Source organism: Centroberyx affinis, unplaced genomic scaffold (genome assembly GCF_046629955.1).
Source record: "Centroberyx affinis isolate AG114_WGS23_722 - 3 ecotype Tasmania unplaced genomic scaffold, CSIRO-AGI_Caff_v1 ptg002355l_1, whole genome shotgun sequence".
NCBI classification, from domain to species: Eukaryota; Metazoa; Chordata; class Actinopteri; order Beryciformes; family Berycidae; genus Centroberyx; species Centroberyx affinis.
Genome location: NW_027280615.1, coordinates 22,501 through 44,835, shown reverse-complemented (window position 1 = coordinate 44,835; position 22,335 = coordinate 22,501). Strand labels below are relative to the sequence as shown.

Sequence of the window (22,335 nt, the reverse complement as noted above, 5' to 3'; positions counted from 1 at the left end):
TCATTCATTCATTCATCTGGTCTGTCAGACAGTCATTCAGTCAGTGAGTCACTGAATCAGTCAGTCAGTAAATCAGTCATTCATTCATTCATCTGGTCTGTCAGACAGTCATTCAGTCAGTGAGTCACTGAATCAGTCAGTCAGTAAATCAGTCATTCATTCATTCATCTGGTCTGTCAGACAGTCATTCAGTCAGTGAGTCACTGAATCAGTCGGTCAGTAAATCAGTCATTCATTCATTCATTCATTCATCTGTTCTGTCAGACAGTCATTCAGCAGAGAGGCTCCACTAAAAAGCAGCAGAAGAAACAGTTTCCCTGTGTTTACGTTTAATAAACACCAATCACGAGTCATTTCATCAGTGCACACCTTCATTTCCCTGTAAACAACAACATGAAGAACAAACCTGATTCAAGCTGGACCCAAACACCAACATGAGCAACATGAGCAACATGAGCAACATGAGCAACATGAGCAACATGAGCAACATGTCACCGAGCTACATCACTACTCAAGTACTGGAGGAGATATAAAGGGAATTCCACTGCAATCGACTTTAAGGTTCATCTGCAAAATTAGACATTTTTCTACAATTTCACATCATTTTTTACAGTTTCAGTTTTGAGTAATAAGCTTCAAGATCAGATTAAAATAAAGTCACATGATGTCAACCTATTGCAATACTCAAACTAGTTGAAAGAAATGCCCATGGATGGTTACTTTTTGTACCTTTATAAAATGACTAACTGTAGATGTTTAATATGTTTATGGGAATTTGACAAATTTTCTTCCAAACAGACGGGACAGTGAGGACTGCAGTGGCTCAGTTCAAGGCAGGTAAAGGCCCACTGTAGAGGGGACAGAGTGACATTTTAGATTTTAGGTTTTCTTCACCAGGCTTTTGTCGTATAACATGAAAAAAGTTTCTCCATTTGTCCATTTTTTTCTCCCTGTAGTGTGGTACGTATTAGCAGTTTTCAGTGTTCATACTTTAGGTACAATTTGATGTTTATGCTTTCACATTCATAATTTACTGTCCCATGAAATGAGATGGACAAAGTTTTCTGAATCTGAATTATCGGGTGAAAAAAAAAAGACCAAATCAAAATCCAAGAGATTCCTTACATGTCGACACTTCATTACTGTGTGTGAGTCGCACTGTTTTAGCAGGGAGGATGCTGGGAATGATGCGAGCAACACTGGACCAGAGCTGGGCTCACGATGAGAAGGTCTGGTCAGGTTGAGTTTCAGGAAGTCAACGATAAACTGGGCTGAGGATTGCATGGCTGAGTCAAGTTTTGACAGGATTAAAAACCCACTTGGCACTGGATTCCTGGACTTGTGTCACCTACACCCAACATTTATCAACGTTATTCAATAATAACGTTGGTTTCCAAAATTTCTATTCTTCAGAGACAATTTCAGTTCACAAGTCTTGATTTGGAAGTAGTGGTTATCTGAATAATTAGGACATTTTAGCACATGGTAAGTTTCAAATCATGTACCAGAAAGTTACCTCCAGTCCCTCTGAGCAGCAGACTGAGCGAACGCTGCCATTGGCTCAGGATTACAAGGTTTAGTCAAATTAACATTTTAGGCGTTTAGCTGCTGGTTTCACCCTGTGCGACTTGAGACTAGTGCTGCCTTCCAGACATGTCGGAAAATCGGAAATATCGACTTCTTACTAGGAAAAATGCAACGGAACGCCGCTTCAAGTAGGAAATTCTGGAAAAATGTCTCAACTGTGAGGTTTCTGAGCTGCTATTAAACATTACACAGCATTAATGTTAACATGTTTATAATGCTCAAAAAACTTAATTTCCATTTTCAGCATTACATGACATTAAATCCATCATAACACTTGTGTGGCTGATGGTAAAATATATGATTTTGAAATGCAAAGTTGCTCCTAACATTTGCTAACGTTCTACGATTACTGGCTAGTTAACATTGATAAATATCACTGGAATTTCTGACTGCCGACTTTGACCGAAACGCAGCATTAGCTTCAAGTCGATATTATGAGCAACCAATAGCATGGAGGTCAAGGGTCAGAGCCGTAATGCCCTGACAATAATCCTGTGACCAGAGAACGATCATGTAAGAGAGAAAGTGCTCGGAAAATAAATATAAGAGCTAAGGAGGAAAGTGGTGGAAGGGATTTTTCGTTCTCTCAAGATCAGAGCAAATTAGGAGTAGAAAATCTTGAGGAAAGTCTACGGAAAGGGATTTCACACAGAGTCCAGTTCATTTAGAATCAGGTTCAATATGTCATTTTAACTCATTACAGTGATAAAGTGAAACCCTCCAGGTTGTCTTCGTCTTGTCTAGCCGGCTCCTCGGAGCAGCAGGTAGAGAGCGGAGACGGTGACGGCGGTGGCGGCGGAGCTGAACACAGCGTTACAGAGCGTGCTCCTGCTGATCTGGTCCCCCAGTGTTCTCCGGGTCTCCTCCAGACCCTGAACCACCGCCTCCGAGTCCCACCGGCCCGGTCTCTCCGGTTCCTCCGGTCTCACGGGTTCCTCTCGTCTCACCGGCTCCTCCTCCGTCCTCGCCGCCCGCTGCTGACTCTGGATTTCGGCCCGCTGCCCCGCCGTCTCCACCAGCCCCTTCACGGCCGACAGTTGGCGCTCTAACCTGCCGACTCCCTGCTCCAGCTGGCCCAGCTGCGGCGGCAGGGAAAGCAGGAGCGACTCGGTCCTTTGGCTGCTGACGCTCAGCTCCGTTAAGGCTGACAGAGGCGGAGCGGCCGGGCCGGGGGCGGGGCCGGGGCCGGGGGCGGGGGCGGGGCCGCCGTCCCTCGGGGCGAAGCCGTCCTTCAGAGTGACTCTGAGGCCGTCGATGAGCGACCGCAGCTCGGCCTGCTGGGAGCGGTGGTTTCCGGCCTGGACCCGCAGCGCCTCCTGCAGGCTCTCCGGACCTTTCTGGGCCTCCAGCAGCAGACTCTTCAGCTCCTGCAGACCAATATGAAAAGACATATCAACAATAACTAGAGTAAAAGGAAAAAAGACTGAACACTCCAAAAAAATAGCTCCATAAAGAAAGATTTAATGCTCGTACCAACTGAGTAATGTAACAAAAATCCAAGGCACTCTTCTGTAAAAAAGTCTTTATTTTATGGACTCATCAAAGGAGATTTAAAAACACTTAAAACACTCCAACGCATTTCAGCATCGGCCTTCATCAGGGAGCTTCACACAGTTCATGTTCAATTCAATTTCATGTTTCATGTCAAATTTCAGTTCATGATTTTGAACATGAATTGTTGCACAGGAGAAATCACAGCACTCACCTTTGCTTTGTTTGGTGTGTAAGAACCAATCAAATGTCTTCAGTGGAGAAAGTGGTTCGCACTCAAAGAAGAAATATGTTTTTTTTATAAATGCAGAAGGGAAATTTGATTTGAGAGAAATTTATTATATCAGGATAAACCCCTTGAGATGTATCATCTCGTTTTCAAGGGGGTCCCAAACAAATACTCACAAAATAAATGGAAAACAGAACAGTACAAGACACAATGATATATAACACAACAATGACAAAACAAACAACAAACAACCAAACAAACAACAAACTAAATAACAAAAGAAAGAGAAAAAAAAGAGAGTTACAACCTTAGACTAGACACAATCAATAAAAAAAGAAAAGGATCAATCTATAAATAAAGGAAATAAAGGAACAGTGATGGCATTACTGAAAACACAGGCAATCTGTTTTAAGATGAGAAAACAAAACATTTTTAAATAAGTGAAATTATGACAGAGAACAGATATTTACTGGTAACTTATTCCAATCAGAAGGAGGAAACATAAAAGCTTTTTTTTTTATTTGATTGGTTTTTGCATTTATTTATTCTACGAATATAATGAGAACATAAAAAGTCTTGAAAACGAAATTTCTTCTTTGAGTGGGAACCACTTTTTCCACTGAGAACTAGGGCTGAACGATTTTGAAAAAAACATCTAATTGCGATTACTTTGACTGATATTGCAATTGCGATATGATTTGCGATATTAGAGGGAATGATAATTTTTACATCATTATTCTCATTTTCATTGAAAAACGTATTAAAATGATTATGGTGTGATTTTTGCGGGGATCTGTACCAAACAAAGATGTTTTCTTAAGTCTGTAGAATATGATGTGTAGGCCAGGACATCTCTGCAGCACCACAATATTTAATTTAAAATGCTATTTTGACACATTTCACCTTTAACAAATATTGCGCCTCCTGTGATGTGAAAAACGCAGTCGGCCATATTGCGATTTCGATAAAATTTCAATTAATCGTTCAGCCCTACTGAGAACGTAAATTGTTTGAAGCTCCCTGATGAAGGCCGATGAACTTCAAAAATAGCAGCGTTTCAGCATTTTTTTTTCCACAGTTCAGGAAACATTTCTCCTGCCGCTTCATTTGCCGATCGATCGAAGGACGAGGACTCGGTGCAGCTGGATCAGCACCGATCCTGATCCTGCAGGTACCGTCCTCAACCATGCGCCCGGACACCGTGGATCCACTCAAAAGTCTCCTTACCTGCAGGCGGACCCGGTTGACGTACGTCGACCCCATGACCCCGATCAGCGCTCCCAGCACCGAGCCGATGACGGACCAGTTCTTGGTGCGCTCGGCCCTCGTCCGCTCCTTCTCGTGGCTCGCCCGCACGCCGGCCGAGAACAAGGCGAACTTCTCCCTCTCCGAGCCCTCCGCGTTCTCGTAGGTCGTCCGGAGGCGGCGCTCCTCCTGCGGCCGGAGACAAGGCGAGGGCCGTGAGGGTCTTGCTGTAGCTCGTTTCCAGTTCGATTCAATCAACTGATCCGTTATTCCATCAATCAACTGATAAATGATTCAATTTGTCTCTCTAATTGGATTAAGTTGTTTATTTCATGCATTGGCTTTAGGCATTTTAGTTAAAGGACAATTCCATCGAGTTTTTGCTCAATTCCTGCATTCCCTTACTGTTAAATATCACTGTAGATGGTTTTCCAGCTTTTATCACATTAGATTAGATATCTGTTATTTTTCCCTCATCTTAATTGTATTTCAAAGTAAATATTTTGAAAGGAACGCTGTCTAAATATTACAAGGTTCTCCCATTAAAGAAGAGGGCAGCAATTTAAAGCTGTAATTGTGTAAAATCAAGCTTTAATTTCCATTTAATTTTACAAAACTGTAGCTGGTGAAAGCGTGTTTTTTTGGTTTGTCTGTTGGTTTGACTGCGTTGTGATTGACAGGAGGCGGGGCCTAATGTAACCACAGAGAACATTAGCTATTGGTTGAAAGATTTATTTTGGAGAATAAAAAGTGGAAATGGGACACAGAGAGAACCAGAAACTTAAGCTTTAGCTCGCTTTGTTTAGAAGCAGAAAGTGTAAGTAAGACGCAAATAAAATACAAAGTATTGGTTTAAAAACAGGAGTGTTATTTAGCTGTTCAAAGAAAATGTTTTTCTGTAATAAGTCTGCCTGTCCAGTCTTTCTCCAGGTTCCTTCAGCAGTTTCTCTATTTGGGTTTTTCTGTTTATTTATGTTCCTATTCATGTGTTTTAAGGCATGAATCTTACTGACTTACCTGCAGCAGTTTGTGCTCGAGCGTGGCCAGCTCCAGGTAGTGCGCCTCCTCTCTGGAGACCCGGTCCAGCCGGTCTCTCACCTCCTTCAGCCGGGCCTGCAGAGCCTCCAGGCTGCTGTGGGCCTCCCGCACCATTCCTCTGGCTACCATGAACGCTGCCTCCGCCTGGAGGAGACACACGGGACGTCACACACCGGCCCGTACACAGGGTCCGTCTCAGTGTTCCTCCATGATGTGTCTGAGGCAGGGTTTCCGTTATCCGGTAATTACCGTTTTTTTACCGGTAAAATCTGTTGAAGTCCGACATATTTAAATCTCTCCGGTCATAATGTCCGGTGAAAATAATTCCCTCTAAGCACAATTATTGGAACATTGTGCTCCTTGTTTTACTGAGACTGAGTTACAGCAACAGGTTGAGTTCTACTCCCAGTCTGTCGCCCAACCTGCTCCCCATGAGTAGAGTCTCTTTCAGTAAAGTAATAATAAATAATGCACTACGTGAGTTGATTTAAGTGACATGAAACACAACTGGGGAGGATTTCCTAAATTGTTTTGAATGTATTAACCAATCAAGGGTGATGTGTGTGTGTGTCGGGTGAAGGTCAGATGCCTTTACAGTTTATTTTCAGGACTTTTTGCTGGGCTGTGCTTTTTACATATTTACTGTGTTGTTTTTCTTGGTTGTCGGTTGCGTATTTAGCAATTGGCAACGTGTGATGATGGTTATCGGGACATGATGCACGATGCGCATTTGGCACTGCGCAGTGGTGACAGCATATGGCTGTTGGGCAACAAAATACATGTCAGGAACGAAGTAAAGTGCAAATTTTCATAGTAGAGGATCCTATTTTTCTATTTTGCATGGTAACGTTGTGTGTGTGTTTGAGAGAGAGAGCGTTATGCACGTGAGTCTATTGACGGGACTTATTTTATTTGGAATATAATGTATAAGCAAAAGTAGCCTACTTTTCAATAAAAAATATTATAAATCTACATGCCTTGATGATGTCATGCTTTATATAGCCTGCCTTTAAGCTCAATAAACACAGATAATATTTGACCGGAATTTCTCCCATTTGTCCGGGACATTGAAATCTTCCAGGACACGTGGACCGGCACCAACAGAAACCCCGGTCTGAGGTCATATCTACCAAGGACTGAACTTCTTACTGTCTGCTGACCTCAGTGACCTTGGCCTGGGCGTCACGGACCTCGTTCAGGCCGACGAACTCCTCGTACCTCTCCCACCAGTAGTTGACTGTGGCTGAGGCCGTCTGAGCCGACCTCTGACCCCACTGCCTGCCCAGCTCACCCACATGCTGCAGGAGGGAGGAGGAAAAAACAAAAGAGAAAGAGGGTTCTTGTTAAAGTTTTTGTTTCTTTTTCCTGAACCTCAGATCACGTATCGTATCGTGAGATAAACAGATCGTCCCTCCCTACTCAGAGCGCTTCAATCCAAGCTGTCCTTTGGATGCTTCCTGTACCTGTAAGGCAGCCAAGGTGCGCTCCTTTATCACCTCGCCTCCTCCCTTACCCTCCGGAGGGGTGGGGTTAGTGGGCTGCTGGTGGGCGCTGTAGGTTCGGAGCAGAGTGACTCTCCCTGGGACGCCGCCAGGCAGGGAGAGGCGGAGCAGACAGCAGGACCCATGAGTCCACAGAGACACCTGAGCACCTGCGTACCTACAGGAAGAAGAAGAAGAAGAAGAAGAAGAAGAAGAAGAAGAAGAAGAGAAGAAGAAGAAGAAGAAAAATGATAGGCATAATGATAAACATCATCAAATCAAGTCATACTTTATTGGTATTGCACATTTCATACACAGGACAACTCAATGTGCTTTACACACAAAAACAATGTAAACAGCAACAACATTTTAAAATAGTAGTAATAACAAAAATAAATATATATAAAATATAACAAAAAAAAGAGAGGAAAGGTAGATCCTGGTCTGAAAAAAAGGGGATTACAAAGTGATATTATTCTGACCCTCAGGGACAATAAAGTTAGATTGAATTAAAGAGTGTTTTGGCTATTTTTTATAATTTCTCTCTTGCAAAACTATGAATATGAAACAGGTCAATATGTGAATTATGTCATATTACATATTATTTCTTTACTTTGCTATACTGTACTGTATTGTACTAAAGTTCAGCTTGCTGCCACAGGAAACTGAACCTGGACTTTCTGGTTTACAGACTCTCCCTCATCACCAGCCGCCGTGCTGCCCACATGTTGTTTGTAGAGTAATTTTTTTTTATTTTTTTTTATTTATTTTAGGCATTATATGCTTTATCGATAGAGACAGTGTGAGAGAGAGACAGGAAGGTATGAGGAAGAGAGAGAGGGGAGGACATGCATCAAATGACCGCGGGCCGGATTCGAACCCACTGCGGGAAGGACTGAGCCTTATGGTACGCACTCTACTCAGTGATCCACCGGGGCGCCCCCAGTTGTAGATGACATTTACCAAAATGTGCCCCCATACCTCATTGAGAAGAGCAGCAGTCAGAAGTGCAGCAGAAACAGCCAGGAGCGTCGCTCTCAGCCCAAAACTACAGCAGACATGGAGACAGGCACCTGGGAGAACATCAATACAGATTAAAACTAGCATTTAAATGTTCACATTCATTTTATCAAATGGCAATAAACAAAGGTCTTGTGAACCTTTATTTTAAAAGGTGTTGTAACATTATCTGTCCAACAGACGGTAGATAGAGGAATAAAAACTGCAAATCTGGATTCTGTAATCTTGATCTTGCGGATCTGGATCAGAATGATCCAATCTGATTTTTTGTTGCAAGATCAGTCTGATTCTGGATTACAAAGCGATATTATTCTGATCCAGGTGAAAAGTTTTGGAAAAACTGAGGCTTGGACATTGAAATCAGATTCAGAACCATTTTCTGTAATGGATGACACTGGAGGAGAAACACTGAAAGGAAAAGATAAATTGATTCTCAGAGGGAATACCTGGTCAAATAAAGGTTAAATACAAAATAAATAAACACTGACAGCTGGTAGTTTCACAGACCTCTAACAGACGAACAGAGCAGTACAGTACACACTGACACACATGGTGCAGAAGACAGAAAGCAGACAGTTTTCTACATTTCACTTCACATATAAACATTCAACACGCTCCAGTGAGGAGACAACAGTGACTCGCCTTCAGCTGCTATAAACAGAAGCAAGTTTAACTGATGTCATCGTGTCTGTCTGGTGCTTCCTGTGTCACCTGGTTATCAGACTGCTCTCAGGACAAACAACCACCTGGACATCACATGACAGACAGTATTCACTCTTCAGATGAGTCCAGTCACTTCTTATCACGAACACTGACCTGTTGACTCTCTAACCACTGTAACTGAAGCTAAACTGTAACCTGCACATGAGGTTTACCTGTGATTCTCTGCACTGTGTAATGATAACATGGGGATGACACACAGTGACCCATCCTGACCTCACCAAACAGCTAATTCATAACACATAACAGCGCTAATACTATAGATACATCAAATACATAACCAGCTAGGTTGAAAGGAGTGTAGTATATTGAAATTATTTGATCCCAAGGTTAGCTGGCTGCTCCCTTTCCTACTTCCTCTCAACTAGCTAGCCGTTAGCTCCACGTTTGCTAACAGCTATACTGACCTTTTCAGTAACTTAACACTGTCTGGTATACAACAATAGTTTTATCCGAATTACAGATATTGAACGAAATATACCGTTTGCCTTCAAAGTTGTCAAAAGGAAAATACGGAACGTACATAACACACTGATGAAGTTTCTTTTGGCTACCTAGTTAGCATCATAATGCTTCCAGGTGATTTTGCGGTCAGGCACGAAACAGATATTCTGCTTCCGGGTCAGAGTGTACCGGGGTCCTTACAGCGCGGATTAGAACCATAGCCGGCCAGTTTCTTCCAAAAAATTAGCTTGCTTCTTGTTTAAACCGCTCGAACCAGCCTGAAATATGTCTGGCAGGGAAGGTAAGACCTCGTTTCATCTGGCTGTCATCTTAAAATTTCTGTCACGATGAAAGATGATTTCTGACAACAAAATAAATGTTAGTCAAGCGTGTTCTGCTGGATGTGTTAGCTAGATAGCTGCTAAAAAAAGTGTTAGCGCGAGCCCAGACAACGTTCCGTTCTGTCTGCACGCCAAATCCAGTCTAAAATGTGGCCGTGTATTGCTTTCTTGCTCGTCGGCAAACATGCATACATGACAGAACAATACTTAATGCTTTTTACGAATTGCTATGATCTTCTGGTAAATTCGGCTACGCAATGATCCACCAAGCAGCAGTTTACTTAAACAAAATCTCTACTATTAGAATGGCTGCTCGCAACTGTAAGTAATCTTGATGGAAGATTGCGGGATTAAGAGGCGAACCAATTCTAAATTTTGGTATTATACGAAATAAGTAAATAATGCTTGGTGCATTGGATGGGTGCCGAATTGAAGAGTAGATCCTCACTATTTGTAAAAGGTCTCAAATTCTGTTCTACCGGAGATGTGTATTTAGTATATTTGCCGATAAGCAAAGCAACATTAAACTGCCAGATTTTTGAGTGGAATTTGTCGCAGTATTCTCCTGTCGGGTCTAGACTATGTTCGAGCTCATTTAGCACGGGAGTTAGCCTGTCAGCCACACGGCTAGCGAACTAAATGTGTGTTTTTATTCCCCTGCAGGAGGCAAGAAGAAGCCGCTGAAGGCGCCCAAGAAACAGTCTAAGGATCTGGATGATGTAAGCTCCTCTGGCCTTTCAGACTCAACCATATGTTAGACTGTATTGTTGGACATTGGGCCTTTCCCTTAGTCATCAGTAAGTGTACAGGCCAAATTAATTGCAGAACATTGAGCCCAGACTTCTGCCGCGGTCACTACAGATCCTTCTCTGTGCTTCGGCCCGGATTAATTCATTTCTCATCTACATTCACTAGGGAGGGAGGATATGATTTGATATGCGGTTCACTATTCGATATATAACTGCGATGTAATGAATAAAAGTTCAGTGCCAACAAAGTCTGATTGTGCAGAATTATGTTTATTTCTGAGCCACAGAATGTAAACAACAATTTAAAAATCTCATTTCAAAGTGACAATATTATAATTTGGATGGAGAGCTTGTGAAACTGTGATGGTCAGGAGTCTCATTAGTGATTACTACAGCAGAATAACATGGAGCTGATATCACCATTCATGTTCCTGACTCAACAGACGGACTGACACGTTTTGTATTGAGATATATTGAATTTTGATATATCGTCACATCCCTAACATTCACTGAGTGTCCAGAACACAAAGACTTCCTTCTCTCTCCAACATCTAAAACACAATAGGCTAAGGCTATGACCTTATAGATGTCACTTAGGGCTGGGCAATAATTCAATATTATTGTTTATCGTCTTTCAGTGGAATCATATTGTGATGATATGAAGACATTTTAATATCGTGACACATTTCTGCTGTCTAAATTGATGATGACAAGCAAATTTTACTTAAAAACTCTGATAAAATGAGGTATGGTAGGAATATTATTTGAATATTTCTGTTTTGTTTGACATACATGAACCATATCGTTATATATATTGATATCGAGAAAAATCCTTATGATTATCATGATATTGATTTCAACCATATCGCCCAGCCCTAATGTCACTTGTTAAATCCACTTCAGTTGTTTAGGGAGTTTTAAGACTTGATACAGCTCAAACATGGATTGTGTAAAATTGTTTGTGGTTGAAACTCCATATTAGGAAAATGGTCTTCATGTTTTGTACAAGCGGTATCTTCTGTATTCTGTATTTAAAGCTGGGCCAAAATGGGCTCCATCACTTAATTCACCAGTAAGTTCTAGCCCTTGGTTTGTCTGTCTGTGATTGTCTGTGATTTTCAGTCTAATTATTTGCTGTAGGTAGATGAATTATAGCAGTGACAGTGATCACTAAACAGATCACTCTGCTTCTCCAATCTGCCACTGAAAACATTTTAGGTTGTCTGTCTATATAGGAACCATAGCAAGAGGACAGTGATGATGACAATAATGCCGTTTTTGCCTGGAAGTCCTCAATGTGGAATGAGCTCCTCCAGAGGATTTCAAACTAACTGTCTCTCTGCCTGCCTGTCTGTCTGTCTCTCTGCCTGTCTTGCCTGTCTCTCTGCCTGCCTGTCTGTCTGTCTGTCTCTCTGCCTGTCTGTCTGTCTCTCTGCCTGTCTGTCTGTCTCTCTGCCTGTCTGTCTGTCTCTCTGCCTGCCTGTCTGTCTCTCTGCCTGTCTGTCTCTCTGCCTGTCTGTCTGTCTCTCTGCCTGTCTGTCTGTCTCTCTGCCTGTCTGTCTGTCTCTCTGCCTGTCTGTCTGTCTCTCTGCCTGTCTGTCTGTCTCTCTGCCTGTCTGTCTGTCTCTCTGCCTGCCTGTCTGTCTCTCTGTCTGTCTGTCTCTCTGCCTGCCTGTCTGTCTGTAGGATGAGATGGCCTTCAAGCAGAAACAGAAGGAGGAGCAGAAGGCCATGGAAGCCATGAAGGCCAAAGCTTCAGGGAAAGGACCTCTGAGTAAGACGCTATACTCTGATATCACTGAGTCTTTTTCCTTTGTCCATTCACAACTACAGTTAAACCTCAGTTAATCTGACTCAAAGACATCCTAACTGACCGCTAACTAAAACCCACAAGAATAACAGGCAAGTTCTCATATAGAGTGGCATTCCACATTAAACTTACTGAGTATCAGAGGGTCAGGTTCAGGTTCTGTCTCACAGCACAACCTGACAGCTTCCAGAAGGTTTTAAAAGCGTGACGCTTAGCCGGTGAAGCCATTTTTAGATGTAAAGTTAACGTTACCGGTGGAGGACAACTAAACCCGGGGAAAATCAAACGTCTCAGTGCCACCAGATATACAGTATTTTCCAGTTCCGGTTCATCGATGACAACTTGAAGTATATATAAAACAAAGCTGATAACTTGATTTTCAGTTTTTGGTACATTTTAAACGATTTAAAAATGACAGGCGCTCTTGGGCGCTATAGTGAAATATAGAACAGGGCTCTCTAGCAGCTCCGTGTGTCGTCATTGAGATGGTTTTTTTTCTTCAGACGCGTGCAAGTAGGCAGGTGTGGAGAGAAAAAAATTACTGGGAGAATCGCAAACCTGCTTGTGATTTCGAAGGTCGAAATCGAACGCTCATTTCGATCGATTTCCGATTTAGAATCGAAATGGTGACACCCCTAATAGTAACTATATTCATAGTATTCTGTTGCATCACCACATGTCCTCCAGTGGTCTTGGAAAACTTTGATAAGTCACAAAATATGAAAAATATATTTTCTAGGCCTTAACAAGCCACTTCTCACGTCTCCTAGTTACCTTTGATGGCGGAAAAACTCCAGTAATACATTTTCTGAGCACAAAGGTCCCACATATTAGTAGCTAATAAGAGCTGTGATGATAAAATCAACTGTCAATCAAAAAACATTTTGACAGGGTTCCTGTTGGTCATCAGTCATCTTTGTCACATCCTCTCCAACCTAAATGTCAATCAAAAGCCCCGCCCTCTGAAGCTCAGCGAGTTGCTCGACTTCCTGACTACAGCAGGAATGAGAGCGGAAGAAACAGAAATAACTATAACGATAATCCAGTTGAAATAATAAAAATGACCCATTCATTTGTTTTCAATTCATTCATTTTCATCAACCATAAATTTATTACTTAGTTTTTGTCACTTCTGCCCTTCCAGTGCTCACTACACTGTCTCTATGGCAACCATCATGGATCACTATCGTGCTACACTGTCTCTATGGCAACCATCATGGATCAAAACATTGATTATGCATCTGTTACTGCTACTGATTTGAACTTTTAATCAAATTGTCTTTGGATTTATGAAATCGTTTGACAATTTATCAGTTTTTCAATTAACAAACTTATTCATCACATTGAATTGTTTCATGTCATTTTTCTTTCCTCCGCCCTTCATATGAAGTTTGGTTGTAAATTGCGACTTCAACCATTTGAAACATTTGACTCGTACTCTGAAGGCATGAAAACACATTATGGGCTACGAATGAATTTAGGAGTCAACTCAAGACCTCTGCTTACAAAATCCTTCTGTTCATAACAATACAATCAACACCTGTTTTTTACTTTTTTTTTTTTTTTAGTTTCTGGTAGCAGTTTTTCCAAAATGGATGTGTCGGTTTTGGAATGCTCATTGTACATTTTTAACTGGACATGGGTGGAAAAAAAAGTCTCATTCCGAAATGAGAGGTCGACCATTTTAAAATGTCACTCCTCCTCCTATAAAGTGATTACCAATATGAAAGTATGACTCGTTATTGACATTATTGGCAAGCGGCTTGTGCACCTTACACACAAAACAGGCCCATTCAGAGGATAAAACCATCTGCTTTTGTTTTACAGTGAGGTTTTGTAACGAAACCCTTAACTAGTCTCTTCTTGGTTTCTCTCTTTCTCATTCTTCCCTTTTTGTTTCTTTCTCTCTCTTCCTGTCGGTGTCTCTCTCTCTTCTCTCCCTCCCTCCAGCGGGTGGTGGGATCAAGAAATCGGGCAAGAAGTAAAATATGAATTTGAAGACGATGTTTGTTTGCTACTGAGTCTCCAGCCTCGCTTCCTGCGCTGACCAACGCCTGGACGTTCGCCGGGATCCACCAGTTTGATTTGCTGAGTTTAACCTGAAACACCCCCCCACCCCACCCCACCCCCCACCCCTCCAACACCCTGACCCCACCCACCGTGTCCTCCTCCTCTCCCAGAGTTCCTACACAGAAACGTATAGAAAATGAATTTGAGGATTTACAGGTCAAAAATATCTTTGCAAGTACGGAAAAATGTTGGTCAGGCCTGACACACGCATCACTACACCTGTTATGTAATTGTAGCTGTCAGCCATCAGTCCTGATCAGCTTGCAGCATATTGATCACCGATCAAAGCCTTTAGCCATTTAGAAAAGAAGGCCTGCAGTTTCTGAAACAGAAAATGTGTAGGAACCCTGAATTCCTCTGGGTTCTGTAAAGCTTCAAGTATCAGAAACATGAGTTATCCCAACTGTTGTTTTTTTTCCTGAATGTGTTTTGTTGTAAAGAGGGAGATATCAATAAAGTTTTTTGTAATTAGCGCTTTTTATTTTCATTCTTCTGCAGTCCTGAGAGAATCGGTCAAGATTATCACACATCATGTCAGTGTTAAAATAACAACAGTGATAAAGGAAAGACATTTCAAACAGCTGGTTATTAGCTCCCATAAAGATAATTGAAGATAACTGACATAGCTGCTAAATGGTGACATCTGAATTAGGCCTACACAGTTCATTGTGCTTCGAGTTTTGGAATGAAATGCAGGCAAAATTGCTTGTAGAAAAAGTGAACTAAGACTTAAATTAGTAGAGTTAAAGTGGGATTTTCAGACCAAATGTCACATCAATATTGATTGCAGGGACAGCTGAAACTGGTGGTTGAACACTTTAGAAAACCAGACCTGTTCATTCACACCAACAGAAACTGTATCACCATGCAACTCGCCTTCTTAACTGGCTGCTGAAGTTTAGCTGCAACCACATGGCACCAATGAGGAAATGAGACGAGTACTTCTTTTTATTTCTTTTCCAAACGTGTCTCATGATCATTCTCTGGTTATAGAAATACTGTCAGGGTGCTGTGGCTTTGTATTCTTTGCTAATGGTTGCTTGATGTAAGAGTTGAAGCTTATCTTCTGTTTAACACAATCTACGTTGCATCAGCTAAAAATACATTCATTGTTATAGTTGACCTTATTGACACGGCGGCCATTTTGAACATTCAGGGTGGGAAGCTCTACCCAGAAGATTGGCCTAGACATAGACTGTATATAAAAATGTTATTACTTCAACACATAAGTGAGGACTTCACATAGACCTGACAGTTGTCGAATTATTTAGCAATCTTGGGAACAACAACCACAACAACTGCTGTAATTTAGCAGGGAAGTTAGTTAGCTTACTGGTAAGCTACTGGCTAGCTACCTAGGTGAGACCTCAAACATTTGTATGTGCATCTTGGTTCACAACACTAGGACCAAAGTCGAATCGAAGAAACTCTTTAGTTTAAACAAATTTGTAATGAATTACTTTCCTATCTATATTAATCTGTGTTCCATTGCCTTGGTCTGATCCTTTTCACAACAGTTGGGGAGGGAGAAATCCAAGGCTCATTGGTTAGGCTGTTAGGCCAACCGATGTAAAACTTAGGTTTTTGTGTTAATTTTCATTTGGAATCGAAATGGATTTAGAATCGATTCCATCAATTCCATTACAGGGAGTCGGAGTCGGAATCAAATGTGACCGATCTGATGTTTTCTGGTCAGTGTAATTAATAAAAAGCTGCATGGAGTTGCATTTTTTCAGTTTCCCATCTGGACCACATGGATATGTGCTACAGAATCAGATCCCAAGGCATGCGACCTATGCTTGAATTGTATTTGAACACTCAAATCAGATTTTGTCAGCATTGCCATGACGATAAGTAAATCTTACATAATTCACCTGAGAGTTGTAATAATTTAGTCAGTTTGTCTGAGCAGCATCAACAAAAAGACGAACAGACGACTTGACTCGATTCAGTCAAAACACAAAACCTAACTGAAATGTGTTGGAAACAAAAACAGATGTGACGTCTTTTGTTACTGTTACTATGGAAGCCGAGAACGGCCGTGCTTGCAATAATTTTTTTAATGCCGTTATCTCGAGATCACAAGTTAATTTATCTCGTTATCTTGAGATAACAAAGCTTGTTTTCTTGAGATAACAAAGCTCGTTTTCTTGAGATAACGGGTTAATTTATCTCGTTATCTTGAGAAAACAAGACACAATGCAATTTCTGCCTGTGTTAGACCTTGATTGAAGTACAGCCTGATGTGTTGATCAGTAATGGATACTCCTTGCTCTGACATTTTCAGCTTAAATCATCTGCTACAGTTGTCAAGATGCCATCTATGCATGCTGGCATGGCGCTCCTGATCTCTGATAAACATTATAAGTAATAAGAGGAAACAACATTTTGTTTTCTCATGATAATGGGTTGATTATCTCGTTATCTCGAAATAACAAAGCTTGTTTTCTCGAGATCACGAGATAACTAACTTGTGATCTCGAATAATAATAAAAATAATAATTGCAAGCACGGCCGTTCCCGGCTTCCGTATGTTACTCTGCGGTTGTGTGTGTCTTTTCAACATCACTGTCAGTTCATATTGGTATGGGAATATGGGTTACATTGTAGAACAGATATGAACAGAAAAAATTACAGATATCAGAAGCAGTTCAGAACTGAGCCTGAAGGCCTGCGGTGTGAACTGAGCCTGAGTAAACAGCAGGGTGGTAGGATGGTGTGAGCGTACAGCAGCGGGACGTATCTTGGTTTCATTCAGTTTAAACTTCGTTGCCGGAACTCAGCTTGGCCATCTTCATCCGGAGGATCTGGATCTCCAGGCTGAGCTTCTCCCGCTCCAGCAGCAGGTTTCCTCTCTTCAGCTCCACCAGGTCTCCATCCGGAGCCACGAGGCCCGGCACCGACTGAACCTGCTGCGGCCGCTGCTCCAAACCTGCGGAGGGAAGCCGCAATAATCCGCTTAATAACTGCAATTAAATCAGGATGGATTAACGCAAACCACATGGAGGTGATTCTTTCTAGTGTAGACAGCCATGAGAGGATCAGATGTGTACAAGACAGACAAAAAGCTGGATTTTCTTTTTTGGTTTATCTGAATTCTGCAGCGTTTCCTCTCTTAGTTCGATTCGTTTCTCCAGGTGAGAGCGATGCCATCTGAACTCTGGTGGCACCAAATAACGGCAGCGAGAGTCTCAGTCCTCTAACAAGAGAACTGCAACTACAGGACGCCACCACGAAACACAAGGGATTATGGGTAGAAGGAGACGGACGCGGTTCCTCATGCATGGAAAGCCTAGCAGAACAAAATTAAGTATGGACTGATGCTCATATTCAGCTACTTCTTCATGTGTTCTTACCTGGTATGAACACCACAGAAGAAGAGACAGACAAGTCCATCATGTTAGATAAAGTTACAGGAAGTCAGATTTGTTTTGACTCTCTATCCTGCAGGATGACAGGTGACCAAAACTCTGTCCAATAAACAAGCTGCTTGTGAGTCATGCGACTCTTGTTTCCAAGCCCTGGTTGGCTTGTAATTGGTCAGTGTGAACCTCAATGAACCAAATACAAAAATGCAACAAAATAAAGTTCTCACTATGGTTTGGACTAAAGAAAGCGACCTGTAGGTGTGATGTCACCCTGATCACATGCTCTTCACCACTCTGCTTCACAGTCACACAGGTCAACACATTCAGACTGAGAGCCGACCAGCAACCACAGGCTGCTGCTGACGGACACTGGGGAAGCATCACTGAAATGATGCAATTTTCTTTATTTTTCTCTGGGAGGCATGGGAGCTAGACTGATGATGACGATTATAAGGATGAGAATACATCTGTTGATTACCGTTGACTTTGTCTGAAGACACAAACAATTTTGAGGTCCTTGAGGTCCATTCAAAGCTGTGTGTGTGGTGTCATGAACCAAAAACACTCTCAATCCATTTCTCCACGTTCATTTTCCAGCATCTCTCTGAGCCTTACCAAGAACAGGCTGTTTCTGTCACCGTGTCTTTAAGGCTCATTAATATTAACGGCCCCTCTGTTCCCATTGGCTAACCGTTTCCAGAGTGAAACGTGAGACGCCGCGGCCCGGCGGCTACAGGTAGGGAAAACTCTCCGGTAATAAACAATGACAACCGCTCAACCGCTTTGAAAAAAACACTTTGTTAGTCTATTATTTCTTACAAAAATGATAATGCGCGAACCTTTGTGACATCACAAAGTTACGGAAGTCCAAACGGCTCGTTTAGAGGCTCGCTTTTCTAATATGGATTGTGTGGATTTAGTTTTGATACTTTCACCATGTTTAGATAGACCATCCAACTCCTTTATCATCACAGAGGTAAGGGGAGTCCTGCTTTACATGTTATGGGACCTTTAAAACATCTAGTAAACGTTAGTCTGTTCTACATGATTTGTATTCTAAACATCTGGTTGGCTGCTAAAATAGTGAAAGGTGCTGGAGAATTTCAGGATGTGACAACCATTCTTTTTTTTATTAAAACCAGTTTATTATTATTAATAATAGGAACATAATAAGAATAAGAAGAGAGTATTTCTGCTGGTTACCATCCTCTTCGTCTCCTGTCTGACTCATGGACCTCAGCTCCACCTCCACAGGATAATGGTCGCTCACTTTGAGGGCCTGGAAGATATACAGACGATGACTGATCGATCGATTTGATTCACTGAACATCCGCTCTGTATAATCTTGGATGTTGTATTTTTAAATACAACATAAAACCCAGTAGCCTAGGTCAGAATAAGGGTCCTGACAGAGAAGTTATTATATGCATTATATATCTCTTCCCTTTAGCCTTTAACTAGCTACGACTTTCCTGATACAGGCCTTAAACTTTTTTTTACACTTTGCTTCGCACTTATGCACTGCTGCACTTCTTTTAAAATGTTGTATTTTACTTGATTTTAATTATTCTATGTACTCTATTTCTTAACTTTATTTTTAGTATTATTCAGTGGGTTTTATTTTCCATCTTATGTTATGCTCATTCTGTGTCTATTTTCATGCATGTAATTTCTTTGTTGTAAAGCACTTTGAGCTGCATTTCTTGTATGAAAGGTGCTATACAAATAAAGTTTATTATTATGTTATTATTATATGCATGCATGTTATAACATATATATGAAAGTATAATGGTAATTATTGTGTTGCTGGCATAAACTGTGCTCTATTAGTTGATAGAGACAAGGAAAGGGACAAAAACATCAAATCACAATCTAAATCAATCTAAAGTAATTTTGATAACGCTCTGCTAATAACATTTGACAGCAGCTGTCCACTAGAGGGCAGAACGACACAGTCAGTCACTCTGCACAAGGTCCAACTTGTATTTGAGGGAGACGAACCTCCGGCACAGTTCAGGACCAGGTACACATCCAGGATGCTTAAGAAGAGACATGAATCTGCACAGGACTAGTGGCTCCACTGTGTGCATTGTAAATGTCTGCCTGGACTGCCTGGACTGCCTGGATATTTATGATGGCTGCTGTAGATGATTTTGGATTATTGGGGTTTCTGTTTATTGATGTGCTTTCAGTGGTTTATATGCTCAGGTTTACAGTTATCGATATGCACTTTAAATGTCTGCCTGGACTGTGATGGTATTTATGATGGCTGCTATAGATGATTTGGATTATTGTTGTTTCTGTTTATTTGATTTGATGTGCTTTAAATGTGTCTATATGTTCTGTGTTGTACCACAAATTGCCTCTTGGAGGACATTAAAGTTTTCTAAGTCTAAGTCAGTAGAATAATACTCTAGAGCTGCAACGATTAATCGATTAGTTGTCAACTATTAAATTAATCGCCAGCTATTTTGATAATCGATTCATCGGTTTGAGTAATTTTTTAAGAAAAATAAGTCAAAATTCTCTGATTCCAGCTTCTTAAATGTGAATATTTTCTGGTTTCTTTACTCTATGACAGTAAACTGAATATCTTTGGGTTGTGGACAAAACAAGACATTTGAGGACGTCATCTTGGGCTTTGGGAAACACTGATCCACATTTTTCACCATTTTCTGACATTTTATAGACCAAACAACTAATCGATTAATCGAGAAAATAATCGACAGATTAATAGATAATGAAAATAATCGTTAGTTGCAGCCCTATAATACTCCCCACCAGTGTTTGAGATAATGAGAGAATTGTCTTGAGATCTCAGGAAAAAAATAGATCATTTTCTCATTTGGGGAAAACAAAATGTGTTATTTATAATGACATAAATAACTCAATATCTTATCATTGGAAAACAGCGTAAATAAAAAGTATGAATATATGTCCTCAATGGGCTTCCGTACCAGGAAGACCCAAACATTACGTTTTTAATAAATCAGAGTTTATTATCTGAGGCTTCAAGGCAATTAAAGCTAGAAAATCTAAAAGGTCAAGGGCGTGTAGGCTTTTAATATCCACTGTAGATATTCAGTTTATCTCTGTTTCTCGGTCGGAGTGTTGTATGACGCTGTGTGTGTTGCTGTGTGGCTGCAGACCTGCTCCTCTGTGAGACCGTATGCCAGCTGGAAGTTGAAGGGTTTGGCAGAGTCTGGTACGACCGCCTGGAACATGTCGTCTCCGTAGATCACTATCCTGCAGAGAGAGATCACACACGAATCAAATGTTTTGGTCTTTTTCCTTTCAGAGGTGAGACCAAGTCCACTTCACTCGAGTCCCAAGTCAGTCTCAAGTCTTGAGGCACAAGTCTCAAGTCAAGTCCCAAGTCTAAATGTAGATCACCAAGTCAAGTCCATGTCATTAATGTCAAGTCTCAAGTCTAAATGTAGAACAGCAAGTCAAGTCAGAACAAATCCAGAGTCCAGTATCAATTTAATATCTTAAAGAAAACTAAATATCTAGGACTTTTCAATGCAATATGGTTTCAATAGGATAAAAACTTGGTAAGAGCATCATGAGTTTGATTTCTATAATCAGTTTCAACTTCAATAAATTCAATCATTCCATACAAATTCAGAAAACAGAATTTAAATTCAGTCGTCTGCTGGAACAAATCTCATCACTTTCAATCTAAGTCATTTACACAAACACAAGATCTCAAGTCAAGACTTTAGAAACCTTTTCAAGTCATCAGAGTACAAGTCAGAGTCAAGTCCCAAGTCACCAGAACCCAAGTCAAGTCAAGTCTGAAGTCTGCTCTTCATGCATCAAGTCAAGTCTCAAGCTATTAAAAATGTGACTTGTGTCTGACTTGAGTGTGTGTGTGTGTGTGTGTGTGTGTGTGTGTGTGTTACCTATCATATGTGTGGTCGTTTCCAGTACTCGCTGTGGTGTCGACGTCGTCTGCGATCAGCCAGTGGAAGTTCTTGTCGCTGCGGATCCGGATGTCCTTCATGTCTCTCTTGGAGACGTAGGCTCCGTCTGCGTTGAAGTCTCCCAGGATCATCACGTTCTGCAACGCGGGGACGGCAGAACGTCAACGCTCCACAGAGACAGAGCAGTGGTTCTCAAACTTTTTAGCTCGTGAATAAATCTGTAGTAGTAGTAGAACTTTTTTTTTTTTTTTCCTATCCCCCCCCCCCCCCCCCCAAAATGATCTCACAACCCTCTAGAGCAGTGGTTCTCAAAGTGGGGTCCGTGGCACTCTGCCAGGGGGGTCGGTGAAAAGAAGTGTACCTCTGTCAAATGACACCATCAGATGACGAGTTGAGGACATGTCTTCTGATATCAAGTCACAACTCCTGGAAAGATTGAGAGTGTCTAAATTTGCGGTTCAGTTGGATGAGTCCAACTGCAATGCAGGCATGTGTTCAGTTTGTTATAGCCTGCATTTATTTTATCATTAGACTTTTATCAATCATTACGTATGAACTAAGAGTGAAACTAGCTTTTTACCCTTTTTACCGTCTCTTATCAGCTATGATACAATATATAATTTATAAACAAATGATTTTATATTACACAAACTAATGATAAAATAACATAAATTATAGCATTACTAATAATTAGTAAACATTATTAATGATCATTTCATTGTTTGTTAACAGTAAAATAACTATTAACTAAAGTTTAATTAACTATCAATTTACCATTTATTAATGATGGTTATTATAAAGTGTTACCAAACACTT

General features: G+C 41.1%; 3 protein-coding genes across 3 annotated transcripts in view; 1 reads left to right on the top strand and 2 right to left on the bottom strand.

The window, feature by feature from the left end:
* Nucleotides 1–321: 321 nt before the first annotated feature.
* On the bottom strand, nucleotides 322–9,421 carry ccdc51 (coiled-coil domain containing 51). Its single transcript, XM_071533295.1, has 7 exons — nucleotides 9,219–9,421; nucleotides 8,053–8,144; nucleotides 7,054–7,249; nucleotides 6,751–6,888; nucleotides 5,570–5,734; nucleotides 4,535–4,741; nucleotides 322–2,954 (listed from the first exon to the last, which is right to left on the bottom strand). The coding sequence occupies exons 2-7, from the start codon at nucleotides 8,055–8,057 to the stop codon at nucleotides 2,328–2,330; spliced, it is 1,338 nt and encodes a 445-aa protein (XP_071389396.1). The 5' UTR covers nucleotides 8,058–8,144; nucleotides 9,219–9,421; the 3' UTR covers nucleotides 322–2,327.
* On the top strand, nucleotides 9,421–14,697 carry tma7 (translation machinery associated 7 homolog). The gene is made up of 4 exons (XM_071533297.1): nucleotides 9,421–9,556; nucleotides 10,260–10,315; nucleotides 12,032–12,119; nucleotides 14,106–14,697. Exons 1-4 carry the CDS (start codon nucleotides 9,541–9,543, stop codon nucleotides 14,138–14,140), a joined length of 195 nt encoding a protein of 64 aa, XP_071389398.1. The 5' UTR covers nucleotides 9,421–9,540; the 3' UTR covers nucleotides 14,141–14,697.
* Nucleotides 14,698–16,851: 2,154 nt separating this feature from the next.
* The window catches only part of dnase1l4.1 (deoxyribonuclease 1 like 4, tandem duplicate 1), a 21,100-nt gene continuing 15,616 nt past the window's right edge, over nucleotides 16,852–22,335 (bottom strand). Inside the window, exons 7-10 of the mRNA XM_071533296.1 lie at nucleotides 21,499–21,656; nucleotides 20,743–20,839; nucleotides 18,797–18,872; nucleotides 16,852–17,157 (exon numbers count right to left, since the gene is read on the bottom strand). Of these exons, the coding sequence (XP_071389397.1) occupies nucleotides 16,985–17,157; nucleotides 18,797–18,872; nucleotides 20,743–20,839; nucleotides 21,499–21,656 (504 nt within the window). The 3' untranslated portion in view covers nucleotides 16,852–16,984. The remainder of the gene's footprint in view (nucleotides 17,158–18,796; nucleotides 18,873–20,742; nucleotides 20,840–21,498; nucleotides 21,657–22,335) is intronic.